Source organism: Pseudorca crassidens, chromosome 14, assembly GCF_039906515.1.
Source record: "Pseudorca crassidens isolate mPseCra1 chromosome 14, mPseCra1.hap1, whole genome shotgun sequence".
NCBI lineage: Eukaryota > Metazoa > Chordata > Mammalia > Artiodactyla > Delphinidae > Pseudorca > Pseudorca crassidens.
Window position 1 is genome coordinate 66,696,177 of NC_090309.1, and position 22,525 is coordinate 66,718,701.

The 22,525-nt window shown below is 41.1% G+C and overlaps 1 protein-coding gene across 9 annotated transcripts in view; it reads right to left on the bottom strand.

Annotated features, from left to right (window-relative positions):
• BIRC6 (baculoviral IAP repeat containing 6) overlaps positions 1–13,981 on the bottom strand; it is a 237,804-nt gene extending 223,823 nt beyond the window's left edge. For 7 of the 9 annotated variants that reach the window (XM_067703312.1, XM_067703310.1, XM_067703309.1 and 4 more), the window contains exon 1: positions 13,709–13,977. In XM_067703312.1, the coding sequence (XP_067559413.1) occupies positions 13,709–13,949 (241 nt within the window). In that variant the 5' untranslated portion in view covers positions 13,950–13,977. Of the gene's footprint in view, positions 1–13,708 lie in introns of all 9 variants that reach the window. The other 2 variants (XR_010934089.1, XM_067703314.1) reach the window with 2 other exon arrangements.
• Between the last annotated feature and the right edge of the window lie 8,544 nt (positions 13,982–22,525).

A 22,525-nucleotide genomic window follows, 5' to 3' on the forward strand; every position in this document is an offset into this window, starting at 1 on the left:
AATTTGGGGACTAACTTCCCTATCTGATATTGCACAGGAGAACCCCTAACCATCTGTAAATAAATTCCTGTTGCTACACAGGAAGTTGCCCACGTGAGAAGCAACTCAGCTACAAATCAATATAATTCTACAATTTGGAACATGTGACCTTGTGAATTTCTATTCGGAGCTCATATCTGAAACTGCTATTTTCTGTTTAACATAGATGGCACGCATCATCATTCTTCACATAGCCTACATTTTAAGTCAGTTCAAGTCAAATTCCATCCAAATATGATGAAAATGCACCCAGCTGTTTTTGCATACTGCAATTAACAGGCCAACAAAAACTTCCCCTGGATATCTGCCTTGCTGCTCTCTCACATCACTGGGATCTTTGCTCAAGTGCCATCACAGAGAGACCCCCCCCCCACCCCGCCAGACCACCACACAGCATAAATTTATCCACCATCATCTCACATCAGTTTTGATATCTTATGGCATTTATCACCACTTGATATAGGGTATGTGGGGGAGTGTGGTGTGGTGTGTAATACACCTCTTTCCACTGAACCATGAGCTCTAGGCAAGCAAGGACTTTGTTAACTGCTGTATCACCAGTGCTTGACACACAGTAAATGGCTTTTTTTTTTTAATTTAATTATTTATTTATTTGTCTGCGTTGGGTCTTCGTTGCAGTGTGCAGGCTTCTCTTTGAGGTGACTTCTCTTGTTGCGGAGAGCAGGCTCTAGGCATGCAGGCTTCAGTAGTTGTGGCATGCGGGCTCAGTAGCTGTGGCTTGCGGGCTCTAGAGTGCAGGCTCAGTAGTTGTGGCACGCGGGCTTAGTTGCTCCGCGGCATGTGGGATCTTCCGAGACCGGGGCTCGAACCTGTGTCCCCTGCATTAGCAGGCAGATTCTTAACCACTGCACCACCAGGGAAATCCCAGTAAATTTTTTTGAATAAATGAATCATTTTCTATAGTTTTGAAGAATTTTTTAATGGATTAAAAGTAAGCTATACTGGGACTTCCCTGGTGGTTCAGTGGGTAAGACTCCATGCTCCCAATGCAGGGGGCCCAGGTTCGATCCCTGGTGGGGGAACTAGATCCCGCATCTACGCTGCAACTAAGAGTTCACATGGCACAACCAAAAGCCCACATGCCACCACAAAGATCCCATGTACCACAACTAAGACCCGGCACAGCCTAAATAAATAAATCATTAATTAAAATATTTTTTAAAAACTAAGCTATAATGTGATAAAATGAAACATTCTAACAGTTAGCTTTTTTCTTAAGACAACATGAAACAAAGACATTTGAGGCATGGAACAGTTGATCTGGTAGATAATCCTAGCCATTTCTGCCCTCTGTAGCCACTATTTCCCCTGCCCTCCTTCTGCCCTGAGTATGAGGTCACTGTCCTTGCTATAGCGGCATTTTGGTGAAAAAGAATCAGAGCACTTAACTGGTTCCAAAAAATCAAACAAAACTGAATTACATGAGAAAAGGACAAAATAGAAAGCAACAGGAATTTGGCCCTTGGTATATTCCTGTTGCTTACAAGCATATTTCATTATATATACACTAAATACAATTTAAGATACAGTGAGGGGACTTCCCTGGTGGCGCAGTGGTTAAGAATCCCCCTGCCAATGCAGGGGACACGGGTTCGAGCCCTGCTCCGGGAGGATCCCACATGCCACGGAGCAACTAGGCCCGTTCGCCACAACGACTGAGCCTGCGCTCTAGAGCCCACGAGCCACAACTACTGAGCCCATGTGCCACAACTACTGAAGCCCGCGTGCCTAGAGCCTGTGCTCCGCAACAAGAGGCCACTGCAATGAGAGACCCACACACCACAATGAAGAGTGGCCCCCGCTTGCCGCAACTAGAGAAAGCCCGTGTGCAGCAACGAAGACCCAATGCAACCAAAAATAAATAAATAAAAATTAAATTAAATTAAAATATTTTTAAAAAAAGATACAGTGGGGTAGGTTTTATTAGCAGACTAACTTGGGAGGTTTTCTTACCAAAAAAAAAAAAAATTATGGCTAAATACAATACTATTCAATTCAAATAAAATTTGTCTCTCATTCATCCCAGGCATATGAAATAAACTTGCTCATTTAAGATTCTAGGTGAAGTTTGAACCTCTAAACCTGGCTGCCCATTAGAATCATCAGGCATGCTCTAAAAATTAAAGAAAAAAAAAATTTTTTTTAAGTATGCTTGGGCTCCATTCCAGGCCACTTAAGTGAGAATACTGGGACCCAAGCAGAATAGTTTTTTAAAAGCTCTCCTGATGATTCTAATGAGCAAGTGGGGCTGAGAACCACTGCCCTGTGCTATCTCCCCAGTCTTTCTTGTCTCTCTCCAACTACATAAATCAATGTAAAAGCACAGAAACAAATCATAAAGATTTAAACTCCTGGTGCCCACGATAAATCACAACACATTTCTACCTGCCCTACTCTAACATTTCAATCATCTCCTCTAAAAAGTAAGAATATTTATTTCCTCTAAAATACATCCTTGATTTAACATACTCAAGTAGAGCACAATTACTTGTTTTTAGGAGCACTGCCCTTGTCACAAACTGTTTTATATAGCAAATAACTTATTCTTTTTGTCATCTGTACCTCCATTTTCTCCTCTCTATACCAAAGGAGTTTGGCTTAACTATTTTGTATCCCTCACATTTGAAGTACAATTTACAAAGAATTTCTACATTCATTATCATATCACATAATGAAGTAGTCTGGGCAAGAATTATTAGCCCATTTTAGAGATGGTAACCCAGAGAAGTGTCTTGCCAAATGCACCCACCTTTGCATGAGGCTATGATCAGTACAATGCACATATCAGAGAGGTACCTCCCACGACCTCCCCACTATTTTTACCTACTCCATTACAGAAATCTATTATTGTTTATATTCTATCTATAGTTATAGAGAACATTCCTAAGGATAGATTTCCAAATGTTCAACAACTTAAGTACGGTTACAACTACAGATTTCCAGTTAAACAAGGATATAATGCACACACATTTACCTCTGCTCCCTCCCACGTTCCCACGGAAAAACAGGAAAGACATACTAAAGAGGGCATTAAACAAGCCCACAAAGACCAAGTGAGAAGATGATAACAACAAAATTTTTGAAGTCGGAGGGCAGGTAGAAGAGTATTAACTGACTTGTTCCCCCCCATAAAAATTTCAAGGTTAAGCCAGCAAGGAGGAAAGCTCAAATTACATGCTGCAGTATTTTTCAAATTACACAGACAATAATAAGTCTAAAATAAAAATTACTTAAAAGTAGTAGCTTTTTGCAATATTTTCTCAATTAACTAATACTAAAAACATACCTATCATAATAGGGCCCTACATTTTTTACCTTAAACTGGGAGTTCTTCAACTGAAAAATATGGGAGCCATAGCCTAGGAGGGCCAAGTCCAAGATCCTCAGGCTATCCCATCATTCCCTTCCTCATGCTTTGCACTCTAATACCAAACTGCTTATAACTGCATGCCTCTGCTCTTGCTCATGCTGTTCCCTCTGCCTGGCTAACTCCATTTCTTTCAAGTCTCAACTGAGGTGTCACTGCTTTTAGAAAGCTTTCCAAATTTGGGAGGAGAGTGGACTTACAATTCATCTTAATATCCCCATGTGGCAAACACCTGTTGAAATGAACTATACAATTTAAAACACCAATACAAAAAGTAACATTTACTGAGTGCTTATGGTGGGTCAAGCAATGTCTACATGCATTAGTTTACTTAATATCTTTCCAAAAACCAAATGAGTTAGGTACTAATTATGAATTGCAGAGAGAGGTTAAGCATCTTGCCTAAGACACAGCTAGGAAGTGATAAATCATAGACTGGAACTCAGTCTGGCTCTGGAGCCAATATCCTTAACCACTAGACTAGGCTTTGTCTATAAATGCCAATGCCTTCCAAGTCTGTATTCCCAAATCTTCAAGCTTCAACCCTGAATTTCCAAATGTCTTCTGGACATCTCTACATGGATGTCCTTCAAGAACCTCAAAAGTAACACAACTGAAATCACTATGTCCCTCTTGCTCCTCAGCATTCGCCAACAAAAGCTACTCACCACACCTTCTTGTACTTCTTGTACTTCAGGTTAATTCATTCATCCAGCTACCCAAAGTAGAAAGCTAAGTATGAGTAATTTTCACCTTGTCAATCCCTCTCATCCCCACATTCACCAAATTATGTTGTTTCTACCTCTCAAACTAACTTAGATGCAGCTCTCATCACTTCTCACAACTGGGCATTAGCTTGGAATCTTTCTTTCTGAAAAACAAATACCGTATGCTAACACATATATATGGAATCTAAGAAAAATAAGGGAAAAAAAAGGCATGAAGAACCTAGGGGCAAGATGGGAATAAAGACACAGAGCTAATAGAGAATGGACTTGAGGATATGGGGAGGGGAAAGGGTAAGCTGGGAGGAAATGAGAGAGTGGCATGGACATATATACACTACCAAACGTAAAATAGATAGCTAGTGGGAAGCAGCCACATAGCACAGGGAGATCAGCTTGGTGCTTTGTGACCACCTAGAGGGGTGGGATAGGGAGGGTGGGAGGGAGGGAGACGCAAGAGGGAAGAGATATGGGGACATATGTATATGTATAACTAATTCACTTTGTTATAAAGCAGAAACTAACACACCATTGTAAAGGAATTATACTCCAATAAAGATGTTAAAAATAAATAAATGAATAAATAAAAAACAACTGTGATTCTGTCATAACCTACAATGGCTCCCTACCATTGATATCAACTCCAAACTTTTTAGCAAAACATATTACGTTCTTGTCTTTGCCAATCTCTCAGCTTCAACTCTAACCATCCAACCCCAACTCGTCTTCCCCCCAAAACTTCCCTGAATTTACCATGCATTTATTTATTTATTTATTTAATTTCTTTGGCTGCGTTGGGTCTTTGTTGTTTCACGCGGCCTTTCTGTAGTTGCTGCGAGCGGGGCTACTCTTTTTTTTTTTTTTCTTTTGCAGTACGCAGACCTCTCACTGTGTGGCCTCTCCCGTTGCGGAGCACAGGCTCGGGACGCGCAGGCTCAGCAGCCATGGCTCACGGGTCCAGCCGCTCCGCGGCATGTGGAATCCTCCCGGACCGGGGCACGAACCCGTGTCCCCTGCATCGGCAGGTGGACTCTCAACCACTGCGCCACCAGGGACGCCCCGGGGCTACTCTTCATTGCAGTGCGCAGGCTTCTCACTGCGGTGGCTTCTCTTGTTGTGGAGCACAGGCTCTAGGCACACAGGCTTCAGTAGTTGTGGCATGTGGGCTCACTAGTTGTGGCTCGCAGCCTCTAGAGCACAGGCTCAGCAGCTGTGGTGCACGAGCTGAGTTGCTCCGCGGCATGTGGGATCTTCCCGGACCAGGGCTCAAACCTGTGTCCCCTTCATTGGCAGGCTGATTCTTAACTACTGCACCACCAGGCAAGTCCCTACACCATGCTTTTAAAGACCAATATGTCTCTGCATAAGCCAAGTACCTTGGCCTAAGATGATCATCCCTCCCACTATGTCATCTTCCCAACCCAATCATAAAGGCAACATCCTTTGAGAAGCCTTCTCTATTCTGCTCAGGTTGAAGAAACTCCCTCCTCTATGCATTCAAAGGTCAAAATGTTGCCTTAATTATTTTGTGCCCCCATGACTAGCACATGTTCAATAAATGTGTAAATGAATACCAATCAACCAGCTCTTCACATCACTGTGCTCTTTTAACAATTTCAAGTCCAAAATCAATTAACTTACATAATTTTTTTTTACTCTCCTGTAATACAAAATTACTGCTCTTATGTCTATTCGATTTCAGTGGTCACATTTCCACATACGTGGCAAACTGGAATAAAAAAACACTGCAATTTCAACAGAGTATCTATAGTAAAAACATCTACTACACTCAGCAAACTTTCAAACAGCCACTGCTACCACAAGAACAACTTACAGAGCACATACTATATACCAGGCACTATTCTATATGTTTAACATATGTTGACTCATTTTAATTCTCACAACCACTTTATGAGGTAGATAGTATTATTATGTTCATCTTCCTGATGAGCTTCAAGATCGAATAGAACCAAGACTAAAGCTCAAGCTATTTGGTTCCAGAGGCTGATCTCTTATACTGCCTCTCATTAATAAGTCTAACACTACTGAAACAAAGACTAGGTAAATTCTTTCCTAGAGCCAAGCCATCTTTGAACATTGAATAGCTAGGAAAATGTGGGAGGTAAATGTAAAAATTTGGGTAGATATAGAGAATCTTGAAAACATAGCAAAATATTTTTTAAGAATATTAATTCACTCTAATTAATTACAGAAAAATGTTTTGTTAATAAAACACCAAATCTTTGACATAAGATAGGTCATTCTGTAGCATTACTAAAGTCAGTCAACTGAAACAGAGCCAAAGTACGTAGTCATAGCCCACAAAGGTACTTGCCGAATTAAGTTTTTATAAGGAACTCAGATGTATCCAGAAGACAACTATCTTGAAAGGCTACTGAAACCCCAACTCTATACCATGTTTATAACGGAGACTAGGAAGGCTTCATGCACCAAAATTAGTCAGGACATAGTAAGTGATCTGTATCATTTACAATTTCCAAAACTGAGATCTACAGGAAGATGTTGCATTTTACCCAAATTGATGCATGCCCAATTCAGAAGTAGTAAGAAAAATATTTTCCACCTCTAAAGAGATGATAAATATGAGTGTCATCCATAAAATTCATTTCGTGAGGACTATGCAAGCTAACCTAATTAGTTTTCTACATTCCAAGACTTCTTGGAACAGGTATCTCTGAGTTCTAAGTCTGAACAAGAAGCCGTCATACCAGACAATCAATCAATCGATTAAAATTCACCCAATCTGAACTTCACTACAACTGGAGTAGAGTACAATGATCTTTTTTCTCATTTATGATCACTGTACAAACTTCTCAAGTCAAATCAAAGTCAGTGTCTTAGGGACTTCCCTGGTGGTCCAGTGGTAAAGATTCCGCCTTACAATGCAGGGGATGCGGGTTCGATCCCTAGTCAGGGAACTAAGATCCCACATGCTACGGGGCAACTAAGCCCACGCGCCACAACTACTGAGCTCACACACCTCAACTAGAGCCTGAATGGCGCAAACTACAGAGCCCACATGCTCTGTACCCCGCGCACCACAACTACAGAGCCCATGCACCCTGGAGCCTACGCGTCACAACAAGAGAAAACCCGCACGCCACAACTAGAGAGAAGCCTGCACACCACAACGAAGAGCCCAAGCGCCGCCATGAAAGGTCCCGCATGCCACAACTAAGACCCGGCACAGCCAAAAACTAAATGTCTCAGAAAAGGAAAAGGGGAGATATCCATTAAAAAAATATATAAAACTAGAATGATTGTCTAAAAACACTGAGCAACTCTGGAGTTTCCTCTTCTTCACTATGACAGAGATCTGTAACCCACTTCAGAAACTGAAGAAACGTAACTTACTCTTACACATATACTACAATACTCATTGATTAATACCCATCTATATCTTCATTTACTTATGTACATATATTGCATGAACAATCTACTGGGTTGGCCAAAAAGTTCATTTGGGTTTTTTCTGTGGAAAAAAACCCAAATGAACTTTTTGGCCGTGTGTGTGTGTGTGTGTGTGTGTGTGTGTGTGTGTGTGTGTGTGTGTGTGTGTGTGTGTGTGTGTGTGTGTGTGTGTGTGTGTACACACACACAGAACTAGTAATACAACAGTCTTGACTTCATTCTGACATTTAGCCACACCAACACAATGAAAGATATTTATCCAAATATAGATAATATTTGTTACCAACATTTTTATTTCCATCTACATTTTAATGAAATCTATCCTCTGTAATATAAACACTAAGTCAGTGAACAATTTTTAAAGTAACAGTGAGGGGCACGGCAATACTAAGCACCCTGTGGCTTAAGAGAATTAGTATTCACTGTGTATCTGCTTATACATATGCCTAGCAGTGTTAGGCACTTTAAAAATGTTTACCTCTTAAATCTTCACAACCATCCTATTAAGTATTAATCATAACTTACAAATGAGGAGGAAGCTGGAGTTCAGGAAGTTTAGGAAGTGAGCTAAAATTCAAAATTCAGGACTACATAAAGCCCATTCTCTCTCCACATGTCCTCAGAAAAGCTTGCTTAAAAAATATGTATATATACACAAAAAGAAAAAGATAAAAATGTATATATATAAATTATATATATACTATACATATATACGATGTACTACACATTTAGTGGAGAAGGGGCTCTATTTCAGGAAGCAAGAGAAAACACCACCACCAGTAATTAAATAAATAAGAAAATACTAAACAAATTAACAATACCTTACTCTTACACTGAAGCAAAAACTAGATGGATTCTACAAGATGGTGAAAAGTGGTAAATTACAAAAAAATCCTAAGAAGTTCAAATGTGGTGTTAAGTTCAAAAAACTTAACAGAACATCAAAATGGTTTAAGTAAAAAAAAGAGATTTACAAATAAATAAAAAACATGTTTTGAACAGTGAACACACTATTCTAAGCACTTTACGTGTAACACTTAGTCCTCACAATTAATACAGTTATCACCCCCTTTTTGCAAATGGAGAAACTGGAAAAGAAATGCTATACGTAATTCAAAGTTACACAGTTCAGGGAGGAAAAAAAAACAAAACAGAAACTAGGATCTTAACTCAAAACTTTGCTCCTTCCTATTATGCTCAATGGCATTAACAAACAATAAAGAGAGGGACATATCTAGTAATATAAACAATATGGTCAAGCGGTGTACGCAGAGCTATTTTGATTTTTAAAACCCAAAGTCCACAAATAAGCATATGAAAACATGTTCAACATCATATGTCATTAGGGAATTACAAATTAAAACAATGAGATATTACACACATATTAGAATGGCAACAATCCAAAACACTAACAACGTCAAATGCTGATGAGGGATGTGAAGCAACAGGAACTCTCATTCATTGCTGCTGGGAATGCAAAATGGTACAGCTACTTTAGAAGACAATTTGGCAGTTTCTTACAGAACTAAACATATTCCTGGGACTTCCCTGTTGGTCCAGTGGCTATGACTCCGCACTTCCAATACAGAGGGCACAGGTTCAATCCCCGGTCAGAAAACTAAGATCTCACATGCCACACGGTACGGCCAAAAATTTTTTTTAACAGAAGAAAGAAAACAAACTAAACATACTCCTGCCATAAGATCCGGCAATCATGCTCCTTGGTATTTACCCAAATGAACTGAAAACTTATGTCCACACAAAAACCTAGACACAGGTATTTATAGCAGCTTTATTCGTAACTGTTACAACCTGGAAGCAACCAAGATGTCCTTCAGTAGGTGAATGGATAAATAAACTGTGGTCCATCCAGACAATGGAATATATTATTCCACGCTAAAAAGAAATAAGCTTATCAAGCCACAGAAAGACATGAAAGAAACTTAAATGCATATTATTCAGGGAACGAAGCCATACTGAAAAGGTTACATACTGTATGCTTCCAAACTATATGACATTCTAGAAAAGGCAAAACTATGGGGACAGTGAAATGATCAGCAGTTGCCAGGGAGCAGAAGGGAGAGAGGGTGAATAGGCAGAGTAAGAGGATTTCAATGAAACTATATTCTACAATATGTCATATACAGTCAGAACCCACAGAATGTACAGTACCAAGTGTGAACACTAACAAACTATGGACTTTGGGTGATAATGATGTGTTAATGCAGGTTCATTGATTGTAACAAACATACCAACGTGTGTCAGATATTCATGGGGGGGGTGGTAAATAGAGGAACTCTGTACTTTCTGCTCAATTTTACTGTGAAACTAAAACAGCTCTAAAAAAAAGTCCATTTAAGAAAGAAAGAAAAAACAAAAATCACCAAAGCCAAAGAAAGTGTGTTTACTTAGCAGTTAATATGTAAAGCAGGGCTTCCCTGGTGGCACAGTGGTTGAGAGTCCGCCTGCCAATGCAGGGGACACGGGTTCGTGCCCCGGTCCGGGAAGATCCCACATGCCGCGGAGCGGCTGGGCCCGTGAGCCAAGGCCGCTGAGCCTGCGCGTCCGGAGCCTGTGCTCCGCAACGGGAGAGGCCACAACAGTGAGAGGCCCGCGTACCGCAAAAAAAAAAAAAAAAAAAAAAAATATGTAAAGCAGCATCCATTTAACATACTCATTAGTATACACATACCAAATCAAAAATATTTATTAATATATTGTACTAGGCATGCTGGGGAGGGGATATAAACAAGTAGACAAGGCTCCTTGCGACAAGGAGTTTGAAATATAGTTAAACAGACATCATATACTCACAAAAAAACTAAATAAAATGGAATTTAAATAGTTCAAGACAGAAAACATACCACAAAGAGTTAAGTTGCCAAATTACTGAAATAAGAATTAATAGAACAATATGTGCTTAGGGGTTCAGTGGATCACTTCAGGCTAAAAGAATCAGGAAGTCAAAGGTATGCTCTAGGTCTCGAAAAATGGGTAAGATTTGTCTAATTTTGTGGAGGGAATTGGTGAATTCCAAGAAAGAGTAAAACTACTGGAGTTGGGAAAGAAAATTAAATGAACCAGTTTCACAAAACAAAATAGGGAGACACGACTGGAAAGACTGCTTAGAGGCCAGATCATGGAGGTTACTGAATGCCAGGCCAAAGAATGAGCACAGAGACTCAGAAATCTTAACTCTAAAACACTAACAGGGAGCAAATACTTGCCTAACCTAAGTATATACTGATGACGCTTAATCTAAAGAAAATGCATTTATAAACATTTTTTGTGAGATACAGATAATTTAAACATATACAGTAGTCAACAACGGTGGTTTAAAATTCACCATCTTGGCCATCCAAGTGAATACATATACATATACATGTATACATATACATGTATATGAATACATATACATGCTCCAATTTTTCGATTTCCCACCAACACCAACAGACTACCCATAACCCCATAAACTGAACCTATCCATAAGACTACTCTATCACCCAATAAAACTCTCTATCCCCTTAAACCACTTACATCACCACTCTTTATCCCCTTTAACAAAGATGTCTTTCCTCTGGGGTAGAAAAGAAGGTGGCTCACTGCCCATGAACTGGAAAGAGGGGTCATGTTAGGGCCATCATCACTACTGGCACCTTCTGCCCATTCTATTTATAGGACTGTCACCCTCTATTCATCATTAAAGCCAAACCTACTAAGTACCTACATATTCCAGGCAAAACATAAAATGCAGCATCCCTTCCCCAATCATCTGAAGAAATGACACACACAGGACCCTATACAACCTCTGGTAATTATTATTAATAAACTGCACTTCTCATATATGAAAACACTTCAGAATTTGTCCATTGTTACTTTCAAACTTTTTTTGTAATCCTTTTGTTTTATTTGCCATAAACTCTTCTACATAATTTTAATCACATACTACTCAATTCTCAATGCATGGCTATCCACCATTGTATCCAATCCCATACTTTCTAATTAAATGTTCCAACATACCTCAACTAAGGTATCCCAAATCAGTGCTATAGTTTATATATCTACCTTTACACTTACATAAAGCCCTCCCCTTAAGTAATCTACCATTAGAGTGGCTGTTTTCTTCCCTTTCATGAACAGGCACATTCATATTTGTCCAATTTCCCCAAACATTTATAACTAACTCTGGCACATATAATCTTTCTGAAACACGGCCTCCAGATATAAAATCACCCTGTGAGAGTCCTCTTTCTACTGAAAACATTTTAAGACTTTTGTTAATATGGTTTTTTATAGAAATTCAAGTATATATACTATGTTACCACTTATTCAACATTTAAAGTCATGAAAGACAGTAATAGATACCGTTTAAAGATAAAGGTATATACTAAAAAACATAAAGACACGTATAAGAATGATAAAACCAAATTAAGGATAATGCTCATGGGGGAGGGAGAGTTGAAGGAATGCAATCCAGGAGGGACACACAAGACTTCAACTCTATTTGTGATGTTTTTTTTTTTTTTAACCAAGTCGAGAATACATGGTTGTCTGCCACAATTGTTCTTTATACCTTTTCATATGTGAAATATATTTAAGTGAGTTTAAGAGGAAAGAAATCCAACTATTAATGAGAAGCACCCTCTCATACAGAGTGACAAGCTGTTATGTCCAAGTTGCAGTAAATGCTCATTGCTACATCTGGGACACCACTCCTGTACTTTACCTAAGCCAAGAAAAGAGAAATTACAAGACTACAATACAAACTTTCCCTTAGACATATTTTAGATGTGTTCCAGGTTTATTTTCTATAGCTATACACAGCCCATTTCTTTCACAATGCTCACAAGAACAAAAATTAAATCCTTTAACTTTGTATACCTAGATTCCCATTTACTCTTAAGTGCCTCAGACAGTAAATCAGAATAACGACCTTTCCTTATTTGTCTCTGTTAAAATACAAGTGAATGGGTAAGACCACTTCACTACTTCCACTTGGCTAAATATGGACAGTCATACACATTATATCTCTGTGCATGAGTCTAACTCACTTGTATACTAACTTTTCAATATCAATTTGTAACATCTAAATTAAGCCACTCATTCTATCGCAAATGAAATGTCGTCTCAGCCAAACGTAACCTATCCAGGGCAATTCCAAAACACTCCACCCCAGCCCACCGAGCGTTCATCTCATGCACACTCAAAGTCCCATCCCTGGACCAACGTTTACACCAGTCAGAACTGCTCTCCTCCAATGGTGAGCCTCACACGCGCCTCCGTATCCCAACTTTCAGCTCGCAGTGGTAAAACCAGCAGAGAGGGCCGGAAGTTTCACCTAGTTCGGAACCCAAAGGAAATCTGTAACTCATACACCGCAGGTGCCGAGTTTCTCGTCCCTGGTGAGTATAAGGTGGAAGCCCCGACCTAGGGAACAAGGGCTAGTCTTCCATGGCGTCCTCCCGAATCCTAAAGTCGTCGACGGAACAGTTCAGGCACCTGGCCCGCCTACTTCCCTCCCCGCCCCCACTCCAGACCCACCCCACCCCCAACCCGGGCGCGAAGCCTGCTGTACATCCCAGCACCTGCGAGTCCCAGGAACAGACACGGATCCACTTCTCTTCACAAGAGGGTAGGGCTTGGATGTCGCCTCGGACGCTCGCCTCTGGCCACCGGCCTCTCACGTCGGGACCAACCCTGCGACCCTGTCGCTTTCTGATCTAAGAGAAGGCAGTACCGACACCCTCTCCAGGACCTAGCAGGGGGCCTGAGCTTCTCCGGTGCTGAGCTCCTAGGCCTCCTCACCTCTCCCAGAGGACCAACCCACACCGGACGCTCAAAGCCCGAAAGGCAACTCCCACCACTCCCCGCCTCGCCCGTCTTTTCTTCCCAGCTGCCGCCGCTGAAAAAGCCAAGTCCTAAGGTCCTCCTCAATCAGCTTCCGGGCCTCCCTTCACAGCCAGGCCTGAGCCCCCAGCCCTGCCCTCCGCCACCCGCTCCAGTCACGCCGCTTCCCTCCTCCGGAGGCCGAGCCCCGGGGCTGGGCGGCTTCCTTCCCCAGCATCCCGGGGCCCGGCTCCTCCCGCGGCCGGCCCGGCCCCCGCCCGGCGTGCGGCACACTCACCGCTGAGCGCCGAGGCCTGCAGGGTGGCCCCCGAGGTGCCGTCGATGACTTTGATGGTCCCGCGACTGGTGACGGCCAGGATGGCGTTGAGCGCCGGGTGATAGGAGAGGCTGTGCAGCCCTTCGGCGTCGCAGCGCATGCAGCCGTCCCGCAGCACCAGCCACTCGGAGACCCCGGCCGCTCCCGCCCCCGCCGCCGAGGAGCAGCCCGGGCCCGAGGCCGCCGCAGCCGCAGCCGCCATCTTCCGGCCTGCGCTCAGCACAATCACACTGGAAGCGGCTCAGTGACAGTCCCGGGAGGTGCAGCACCACCCCCAGTCACCATCCGGGGCCGGGGGGCAAGCCGAGCGCGTTAGCCGGAAGTGAGGTCAGGCGCCGGCACGCACGCGGGACGTCGGCCGCGCGCCCGGAGGGGCCAAGCTCAGAGGGAGGCTGGCGAGGGAGGCTGGCGAAGGAGGGGGAGAGGGAGATAGAGAGGCGGGACCCGGGGCGGGAGAAGCATGCGCGGGAGGGCTAGCGCGTGCCACGCGCTTCTGGTCTGGCCAGCTACGCGTCCGCAACGTCCCAGTTTTTTTCGAGCCCGGGGAGTGGCCGCAGCCTGCGCCCCGCCCAGCTCCCCTGCTCCGGGCCGCGGCGGGGTGGGTGGATGGAGAGTGGGGGGTTGGGACGTGTATTTCCGCTAGGCGAGTACCCCGGCCGGTGCGACCTGGCCGAGACGCCTTGAGGCCCGTTGCTACGGTTCCAGCTGCGCCCGGACCGTTCCCAGCAGCGCGGTGCAGCGGTTTGGCTATGGCCCAAAGGAGACCTCAGGTCTGGGCCTCGGCTTAGCAGTCTGAAAAACGTCTAGTCTGGATTTGGAGAAACCGAGCGACTTCCCCAAGCCCACGCGTATTACATCGCCCCCCGTCCCATCCCCAAATCTTTCTGTTGAACAGAAGTGCCAGATACGAGGTGCTGGAAGCGTATAGTTAAGCTTAGTTTCTTTATCCACATTCCAAACGCAAAACTTGTTAATCGGTGTGTATGGGTGTTGTGGGACTGCAGTTAAGTAAATTTACAAATCCCCCTCTGGAGCATAACAATGCTTTTTTTTAACTTTTTATTTCAAAATAATTATTATACACAGTTAGTTGCAAATATAGTACAGACTTCTGTGGTCTGTCACCCCAAAACCCGTAACCTCTATCTAACTGAGAGAAAAACATTGGACAAACCCAAACTTAAGGTCATTCTATAAAATACCTGACCAATACTCCTGAAGGATAGAGAGGTCCTACTTACCCAGAGTCCCCTAACAGTTACATAATTGTAGTACAATATCAAAAGCAGCGATTTGACATACGATGTGTGTATAATTCTATGTCATTTTATCACGTGTAGATTCATGCAGCACAATCAAGGACTATTCTGTTTATTGGGGGAACATTGTATTATCCCGGAAAGCCTAATTTCCTCTTCCTTAAAATCTAATCAAAGTGCTACTGAGAGGCTTAAGAATCATTTGTTAAATGTGTAGAATAGGATCTGACATATAGTAGGTGCTCAATAAAAGTTATGAATGTTAATTACCTTCCCACATTCCTGCAGACGTCCTTCAGGAAATCTTCATGAATTATCCCAACTACATCTTAAACCTGTTTATTCATGTGCAAAGTTGTATTTATATAATCTATATATTCATTCCATTTTAGAATGGCAAATATGCCATTTTTATCCGATGTTGAGAGGTAACATATAATAAACTGGGAAGAATACCCAAGTATTAAAGTCTAAATGAATATCTGATATTGAGTCACTGTGGCTTCATTTATCTGTGAACTTGGGCAAGTCACTTATACATTCTGAAAATGTTCCATCAAGAGTCAAATGGAAATGATCAAATTATTTCCCCTACTTTTACGAGTCTTTGTGAAAGTACTTGTAAACTGTAAAAATGGAAACACTGGGAGGTTAAATGGCTTGCCCAAGGTCTCACAGCTTGTGAGGAGGAGTATAATAGCATACTAGAGTTTGAACTCGGGCAGTTTGACTCCAAAACCCATACTCCAAACTTAAGCCTCCTGCTCAAAACTTCAGTGTCTTGAGCTAAATAAAGGAGTGCAAATGATCAAATCAAAGTGTAACTGGAGGTATCCTTCCAAAACAGTTTTTTAAATCAGAGGACTGAAGCTGAAACTATAAAAACTGCCATTTTGAAGATTTTCTCTCTCAAGACCCATTAGGGCCAAACTTTTCCATTAATCTGAAAGGTTCCCCTGAATAGGCCTTTAATACAAATCAAGCCCCCCATCTTGTTGGTAGGGAAAACAAACTAGTAAACTGAACACTAAATTTAAACTTAGTGTACTTTAATGTGCTATATTGAAAAGAATAAAAGGCATAGTTTTTTCTGTTAGACTGTGTTACATTTTTTCATTGGAAAAAATATATATATATAATTCTTTCTGTGAATTTAGATTTCTTTCACCTGTAAATTAGCTTTCTCCAAAGCTCATTACCCAGAAGATGTCCTGAAATACACTTTAATAATCAAAAAATTTTGAGAAAGAACTCCCTCTGTATTTCTCCTCTTGGGAGATTTATCATACACACTAGCATATATACTGTTTAACCTCCTTTTATCAACATTTCACAAACTCATATAACCATAGAACCCTGAAAAACCAGTGTTGCAAAGAGCAATCTTTAGTGAAAATTGCTGCTTGTTTTTGTGAGTATGTATTTTTGTTTGAGCACTGGCTGAGACCTCCAGACTGCAGTGAAGTGTTTCAGGACCCAGGGTAAGATTCTTGGAACTGATCATGGAAATGAAATTAGGCAAGACTGGGTGAAGTTTAGCATCAGCTGTGTTGTTAATGTCTTTCTGCTCGCGGAGTTGAGAGCAAATACTCCTGACATTGAAAATGTACTGATTTTCGTGGCTATTCTATTTTGAAGCGGTGGCCTTTTGAGGGCCTTCAGCCCAACCATTTTGGGCATAGGTGGTGATCACCTAAAGGAAGTAGAAATTCTCACAGACAATCATTCTGGAAAGAGAAATTTGCTGGAATCAGACATGTGGACTCAAAAAACAGGCCTTATTGATACAGAAAAAGCATTTTGATAAAAATCCAACATCCTATTTGTAGTGAGGTAGATGAACCTAGAGACTGTCATACAGAGTGAAGTAAGTCAGAAAGAGAAAAACAAATACCGTATGCTAACACATATATAGGGAATCTAAAAAACAAAATGGTTCTGAAGAACCTAGGGGCAGGACAGGAATAAAGATGCAGACATAGAGAATGGACTTGAAGACACGGGGAGGGGGAAGGGTAAGCTGGCATGAAGTGAGAGAGTGGCATGGACATATATACACTACCAAATGTAAAATAGATAGCTAGTGGGAAGCAGCTGCATAGCACAGGGAGATCAGCTCGGTGCTTTGTGTCCACCTAGAGGGGTGGGATAGCGAGGGTGGGAGGGAGACACAAGAGGGAAGAGATGTGGGGATATATGTATATGTATAGCTGATTCACTTTGTTATACAGCAGAAACTAACACCATTGTAAAGCAATTAGACTCCAATAAATATATTTTTAAAAAAATCCAACATCCATTACAAGGAAAAAAAAAGCCTTTCAGCAAACTAAAAATAGAGGGAAATTTCCCCAACTTGAAAAAAAAAGCGTCCACAAAACACCTACAGCTAACACCATATTTAACAGTAAAATACTGACTGCTTTCCCTCTAAAATCAGGGACAAGTCAAGAACATCCAATCTCATCAGTCCTTTTTAACACAGTACTGGAAGTTCTGGAACTTAATGGAAGTCACTGCAACAAGGCAAAAAAAAAAGAAATAAAAGGCATAAAAAGAGAGAGAGAGAGCAGAGTTTCTCACTCGCTCCCGCCCCTCTCTTTCCCTTGTGCAGTCACTGGTGATGGGGAACCAGCCTGTAGTAGGAGGAATAGAGGTGAGGTCTAAAAGAGACAAGCTTCCCCAGAACTACAAGACGATGATTGGCAGAGGAGTAAGCAGGGGCTCTAGCTGAGTGGAGGCCTGTCTGGAGCCACACAGGAACAGAGAGAGAGGTTAAACTGATTCTGGAGCTTACAGAGCAAACACTGTCCCTGAAGATTCCCTGGTAAGTACTAGAGGGAGTCTGAATGGATGCCTGAGGTCATGCCATAGGAGCTACAATTGGGGCACATTTATAACATACTCCAGTAAAACCCACAATACCCACACACACACACACTTAAGCTATATACAAAATTGCATAAAACAAATGCTTGATATAGTAAGGGAATCTGAATTTAGGGAAGAAAAAAAACTTTGATGACAATAAAGAAATCTTTAAACTAAAAAAAAAAAAAAAATTGGAAATCAACAGCCTAATGCCCAATTAACTTCTCTGCTGAAGTTTACGGGGAGATTTGCCTTGTCCCAAAGCAGAATACAGTGAAGTTCTAATGATTTCTAATGGAAAGGCTGATCTCCTAGAAATTCTTTCTATCTGGCCTGATATTGACAGCCAGTATATGTATCACTAAAATTCACTCTAAGGACAAAAAGCACAATGAGATACCACTTCATATTCATTAGGATGGCTACTATAAAAAACAAAACAAAACAAAAGAACAAAAACCAAAAAAACACAGGAAAAAAGTGTTGGCAAGGATGTGTAGAAATTGAAACTTGTGCACTATTGGTGGGAATGTAAAATGGTACAGCTGCTGTGGAAAACAGTATGGCTGTTCATCCAAAAATTACAAACAGAATTACAATTTGATTCAGCAATTCCACTTTTGGGTACATACTGAAAAGAACTGAAAGCAGGATCTCAAAGACATTTGTACATCCATGTTCATAGCAGTATTATTCCCAATAGCTAAAGTGCAGTAGGAACCCAAAGTTTCCATCAATGACAGATGACTGATGACTGTATAAGCAAAATGTGAGATATATATATCTATATATGGATATTATTCAGACTTAGAAAGCAAGGAAATTCTGAGTCATGCCACTACACAGATGAAACTTAAGGCCATGATGCTCAGTGAAATAAGGCAATCACATAAAGACAAATACTGTATGATTCCACTTACATGAGGTACTTAGTTAAATTCTTAGAGACAGATAGTGGAATGGTGGTTGCAGAGGCTAAAGGGAGGAGGGAATGCGGAGCTGTTTAATGGTTACAGAGTTTTAGTCATGCTAGATGAAGAGCTCTGTGGATTAATGGTGGTGATGGTAGCACAATAATGTGAATGTACTTAATGCTGCTGAACTGTGAACTTAAAAATGATTAAGATGGTACCACTACACACCTATTAGAATGGCTAAACAATTTTAAACTGACAATAACAAGTGCTGATAAGGATGTGGAGCAACAGGAACTCTCATTCATTGCTAGTAAGAATACAAAATGGGGGCTTCCCCGGTGGCGCAGTGGTTGAGAGTCCGCCTGCCGATGCAGGGGAGACGGGTTCGTGCCTCGGTCCGGGAAGATCCCACATGCCATGGAGCAGCTGGGCCCGTGAGCCATGGCCGCTGGGCCTGCGTGTCTGGAGCCTGTGCTCCGCAACGTTAGAGGCCACAACAGTGAGAGGCCTGCATACCTCAAAAAAAAAAAAAAAAATACAAAATGGTAAAACCACTTTGAAACACACTTTGTTAGTTTTCTATAAAGCTAAACATAGTTTAACCATATGAGCCAGCAATCACACTCCTAGGTATTTACCCAACTTAGTTGAAAACTTATGTCTACACAAAACCTGTACACAAATATTTATAGTAGCTTTATTCATAATCACCAAAACTTGGAAGCCACTAAGATGCCCTTCAATAGATGCATGGATAAGCAATCTGTGGTACATCTGTACAGTGGATTGTCATTCAGTGATAAAAAGGAATATACGATCAAGCTATGAAAGACATGGAGGAAACATAAGTGCATAAGGCTAAGTGAAAGAAGGCAAACTGAAAAGGCTACCTACTGTATGATTCCAACCATACAACATTATTGAAAAGGAAGAAGTGTGGAGACAGTAAAAAGATCAGTGGTTGCCAGTGGTTAATAGGAAGGGAGGAGCAATGAATAGGTGGAGGATGAGATTTTTAGGGCAGTGAAATAATTTTGTGTGTTTCTATAATGACAGATACACGACATTATGCATTTGTCAAACCCCGCAGAGCTGTACAACACAAAGAGGGAACTTTAATGTAAACTATGGGCTTTGGTTAATAATTATGTAGCAGTGTTTGTTTGTTTACTATAACAAATATGCCATATTGATGCAAGATGTTAATAATAGGAGAACTGAGTACAGGGGAGCAGTTATATGGGAATTCTCTGTACTGTCTGCTCAGTTTTTCTGTAAATCTAAAACTGTTCTAGAAAACTAAAGTTTATTAATTTTTAAAAAGGGTCAAAATGGTAAGTTTTATATGTATTGTATCACAATTTTTCTAATAAAAAAATTTACTGTCAGGAGAAAACAGAAGCACAGTCCACATTTATTTCTCATCACTGGGCAGGGATTAGAGTCTCCTCAGTTATTCCAGATTCAGTTTCGTTTCACATCAGTGGTATCCTAGTGTCCTGGAAAGAGGCCAGAGCTAGGGCTGTTACAGGATGTGTATATTTGGGATGTGAATATCATGATTTCTAGGAGGGAAATGCAGTCACAGGGAACAAGAGCACGCTAGCTCCAAATATTGGGTTAGTGCCAAAGATCAGTCTTCATGAAGTTAATATGTATCTAGAGGGTACTGTTTTTTTAAAAATTACTCTCTGTAGTAATTTGCACAAGCTTACTAGATTGGTGTGAGGTTTTCTGTACTTCAAAAATTGGAGGTAATCATCTTTAAATGTGCCAGTGTTTCTTGCTTTCCTTCTTCTACATGTTTTTACTGTTTTTCTCACTTCTGCTATCTTCATAGTTTTCTTGCCCTTCCTATGAAAAATGTGATACAGTGTAAAGATGAGAAATCAAACAAATTATCTCACATACATGATGCATTGTTTGGGAGACGTACTGATATGTGCAATTTACTTTGAAATGCATTAAAAAAGATAGATTGGGGATGGATGAATAGAGGAATGGATTGAAGTGTGTAGCTATGGGATAAAGCAAGGATAGTAAAATGTTAATGGTGGAATCTTTTTTACTATGTTTACTATGAAAGTTCTATCAACTCTCCTGTATGTTTGAAACTTTTCATAATAAAATATTTTTTAAAATACTTACCAGAATGAAAAAATAAAATTAAACACTTGTAATCCCCCTCCAAAAGAATTCTTTTCCAGTGGAGCTTTATCACTAGTGACTAAGAGCAAGCTGCTAAATCTTCCTAACTCAGTCACCTCCTGTGTGAAATTATAAAACTGGACAAAACCAGCAGTTCCCAAAAGTCATTTTATGTGTTGGCAGCACCAGAGTCATTCTGGAGCCCCACCCTAAGCTTATAAAATTAGACTCTCACGAAATCCATATTTTTTAGACAAGTGTCTCATGGGGTTTTAGTATCAACCAGGTTTAGAAACCTTTGGACTACAGAGTCTTTTCCCATTCTGAAGTGGGTACCTGTTTATACTAAACCCTTACTAGGAACACATGTTCTTAAATTTTTTAAGGCCCAGGGATCTTATTAAAATATAGATTCTGGGGGTGGGGATCTTAGATTCTGCATTTAACAAGTTCCGGCTCTGAGGCCAATGCCGGTGATGCCTAGACCATATTTTGAGAATCAAAGAGCTAGAAGATCAGAAACAAGAGACAGGGGAACCCCCTATTTTTTCATAGGTTCAATTCTTCTTTTTGGCCAAACCACACTCACAGGAAGTGAAGCATGTTGAACACCTTCCACTTTCTGAATTTGATATAGAATAATCATATGGAAAAGCCTAGTGCCTTTTTGGTGTGAGCAGTCATTATTTCTGGAGAAAAGCTCAATGTGGCATTTAACTGAAAGTTTTGGATACCTGATCCACCTACCTTTGACACTTTCAGGCAACGATACAAAAGTTCACCAGGCTGTTCTGGATTAAGGATAGACATCTTCAGGAGCCATAGATATAATAAGGGTAAGCATAGGATTGCAGCCTGAGATTAAAGGAAAAGTCATGGACTGAAAAAACAAACCAAAAAATAGTGGGAACGCACTGGAAGTTGACTAAAGTACCTGGAAAGTTCATTTGCTTTCCTCCTTGCTTTCATACACTACCTGACTTAGCTTTCTAATAATATTTTGTGAACAATTATTGAGAATTTATTATGGTCCAGTCACTGTGTTAGGTATTTATTAAGCACTTACTACAACCTCGCCACTAGTGATAAAGATGAAAGAAACAACAGAACAAAGAAACAGGTGTCGGAATTCCCTGGCAGTCCAGTGGTTAGGACTCGGCGCTTTCACTGCTCGGCCCGGGTTCAGTCTCTGGTCAGGCAGCTAAGATCCTGCAAGCCACAGAGCATGGCTGCTCCTTGGGGATTACAACTAAGTGAGCTAACAGACATTAATCAAATCATCATCAAAAAAAATACGTGATTACAAATGTGATGTGTATGAAGGAAAAACTTATAGTGCTATGAAAAAGTGACTAGAGCGTGAAATCAGGCTTTTCAACAAACATGGAAGTCAAGCTGACATCTAACATCTAAATACCAGTTGAAGAGGAAAGTATTTAGGAGTATTTTGGAAAAGAGAATCTTCTGGGCTGTATGAAGTCCCTGGGGCATTTGGCTTTTTCCCACCAGTGTAGCTGGAGCTGAGTAAGCCGTGGGAAGAATGGCACAGATGAAGTTCAAGAGGAAGGCAGGGGCCAGCTTAT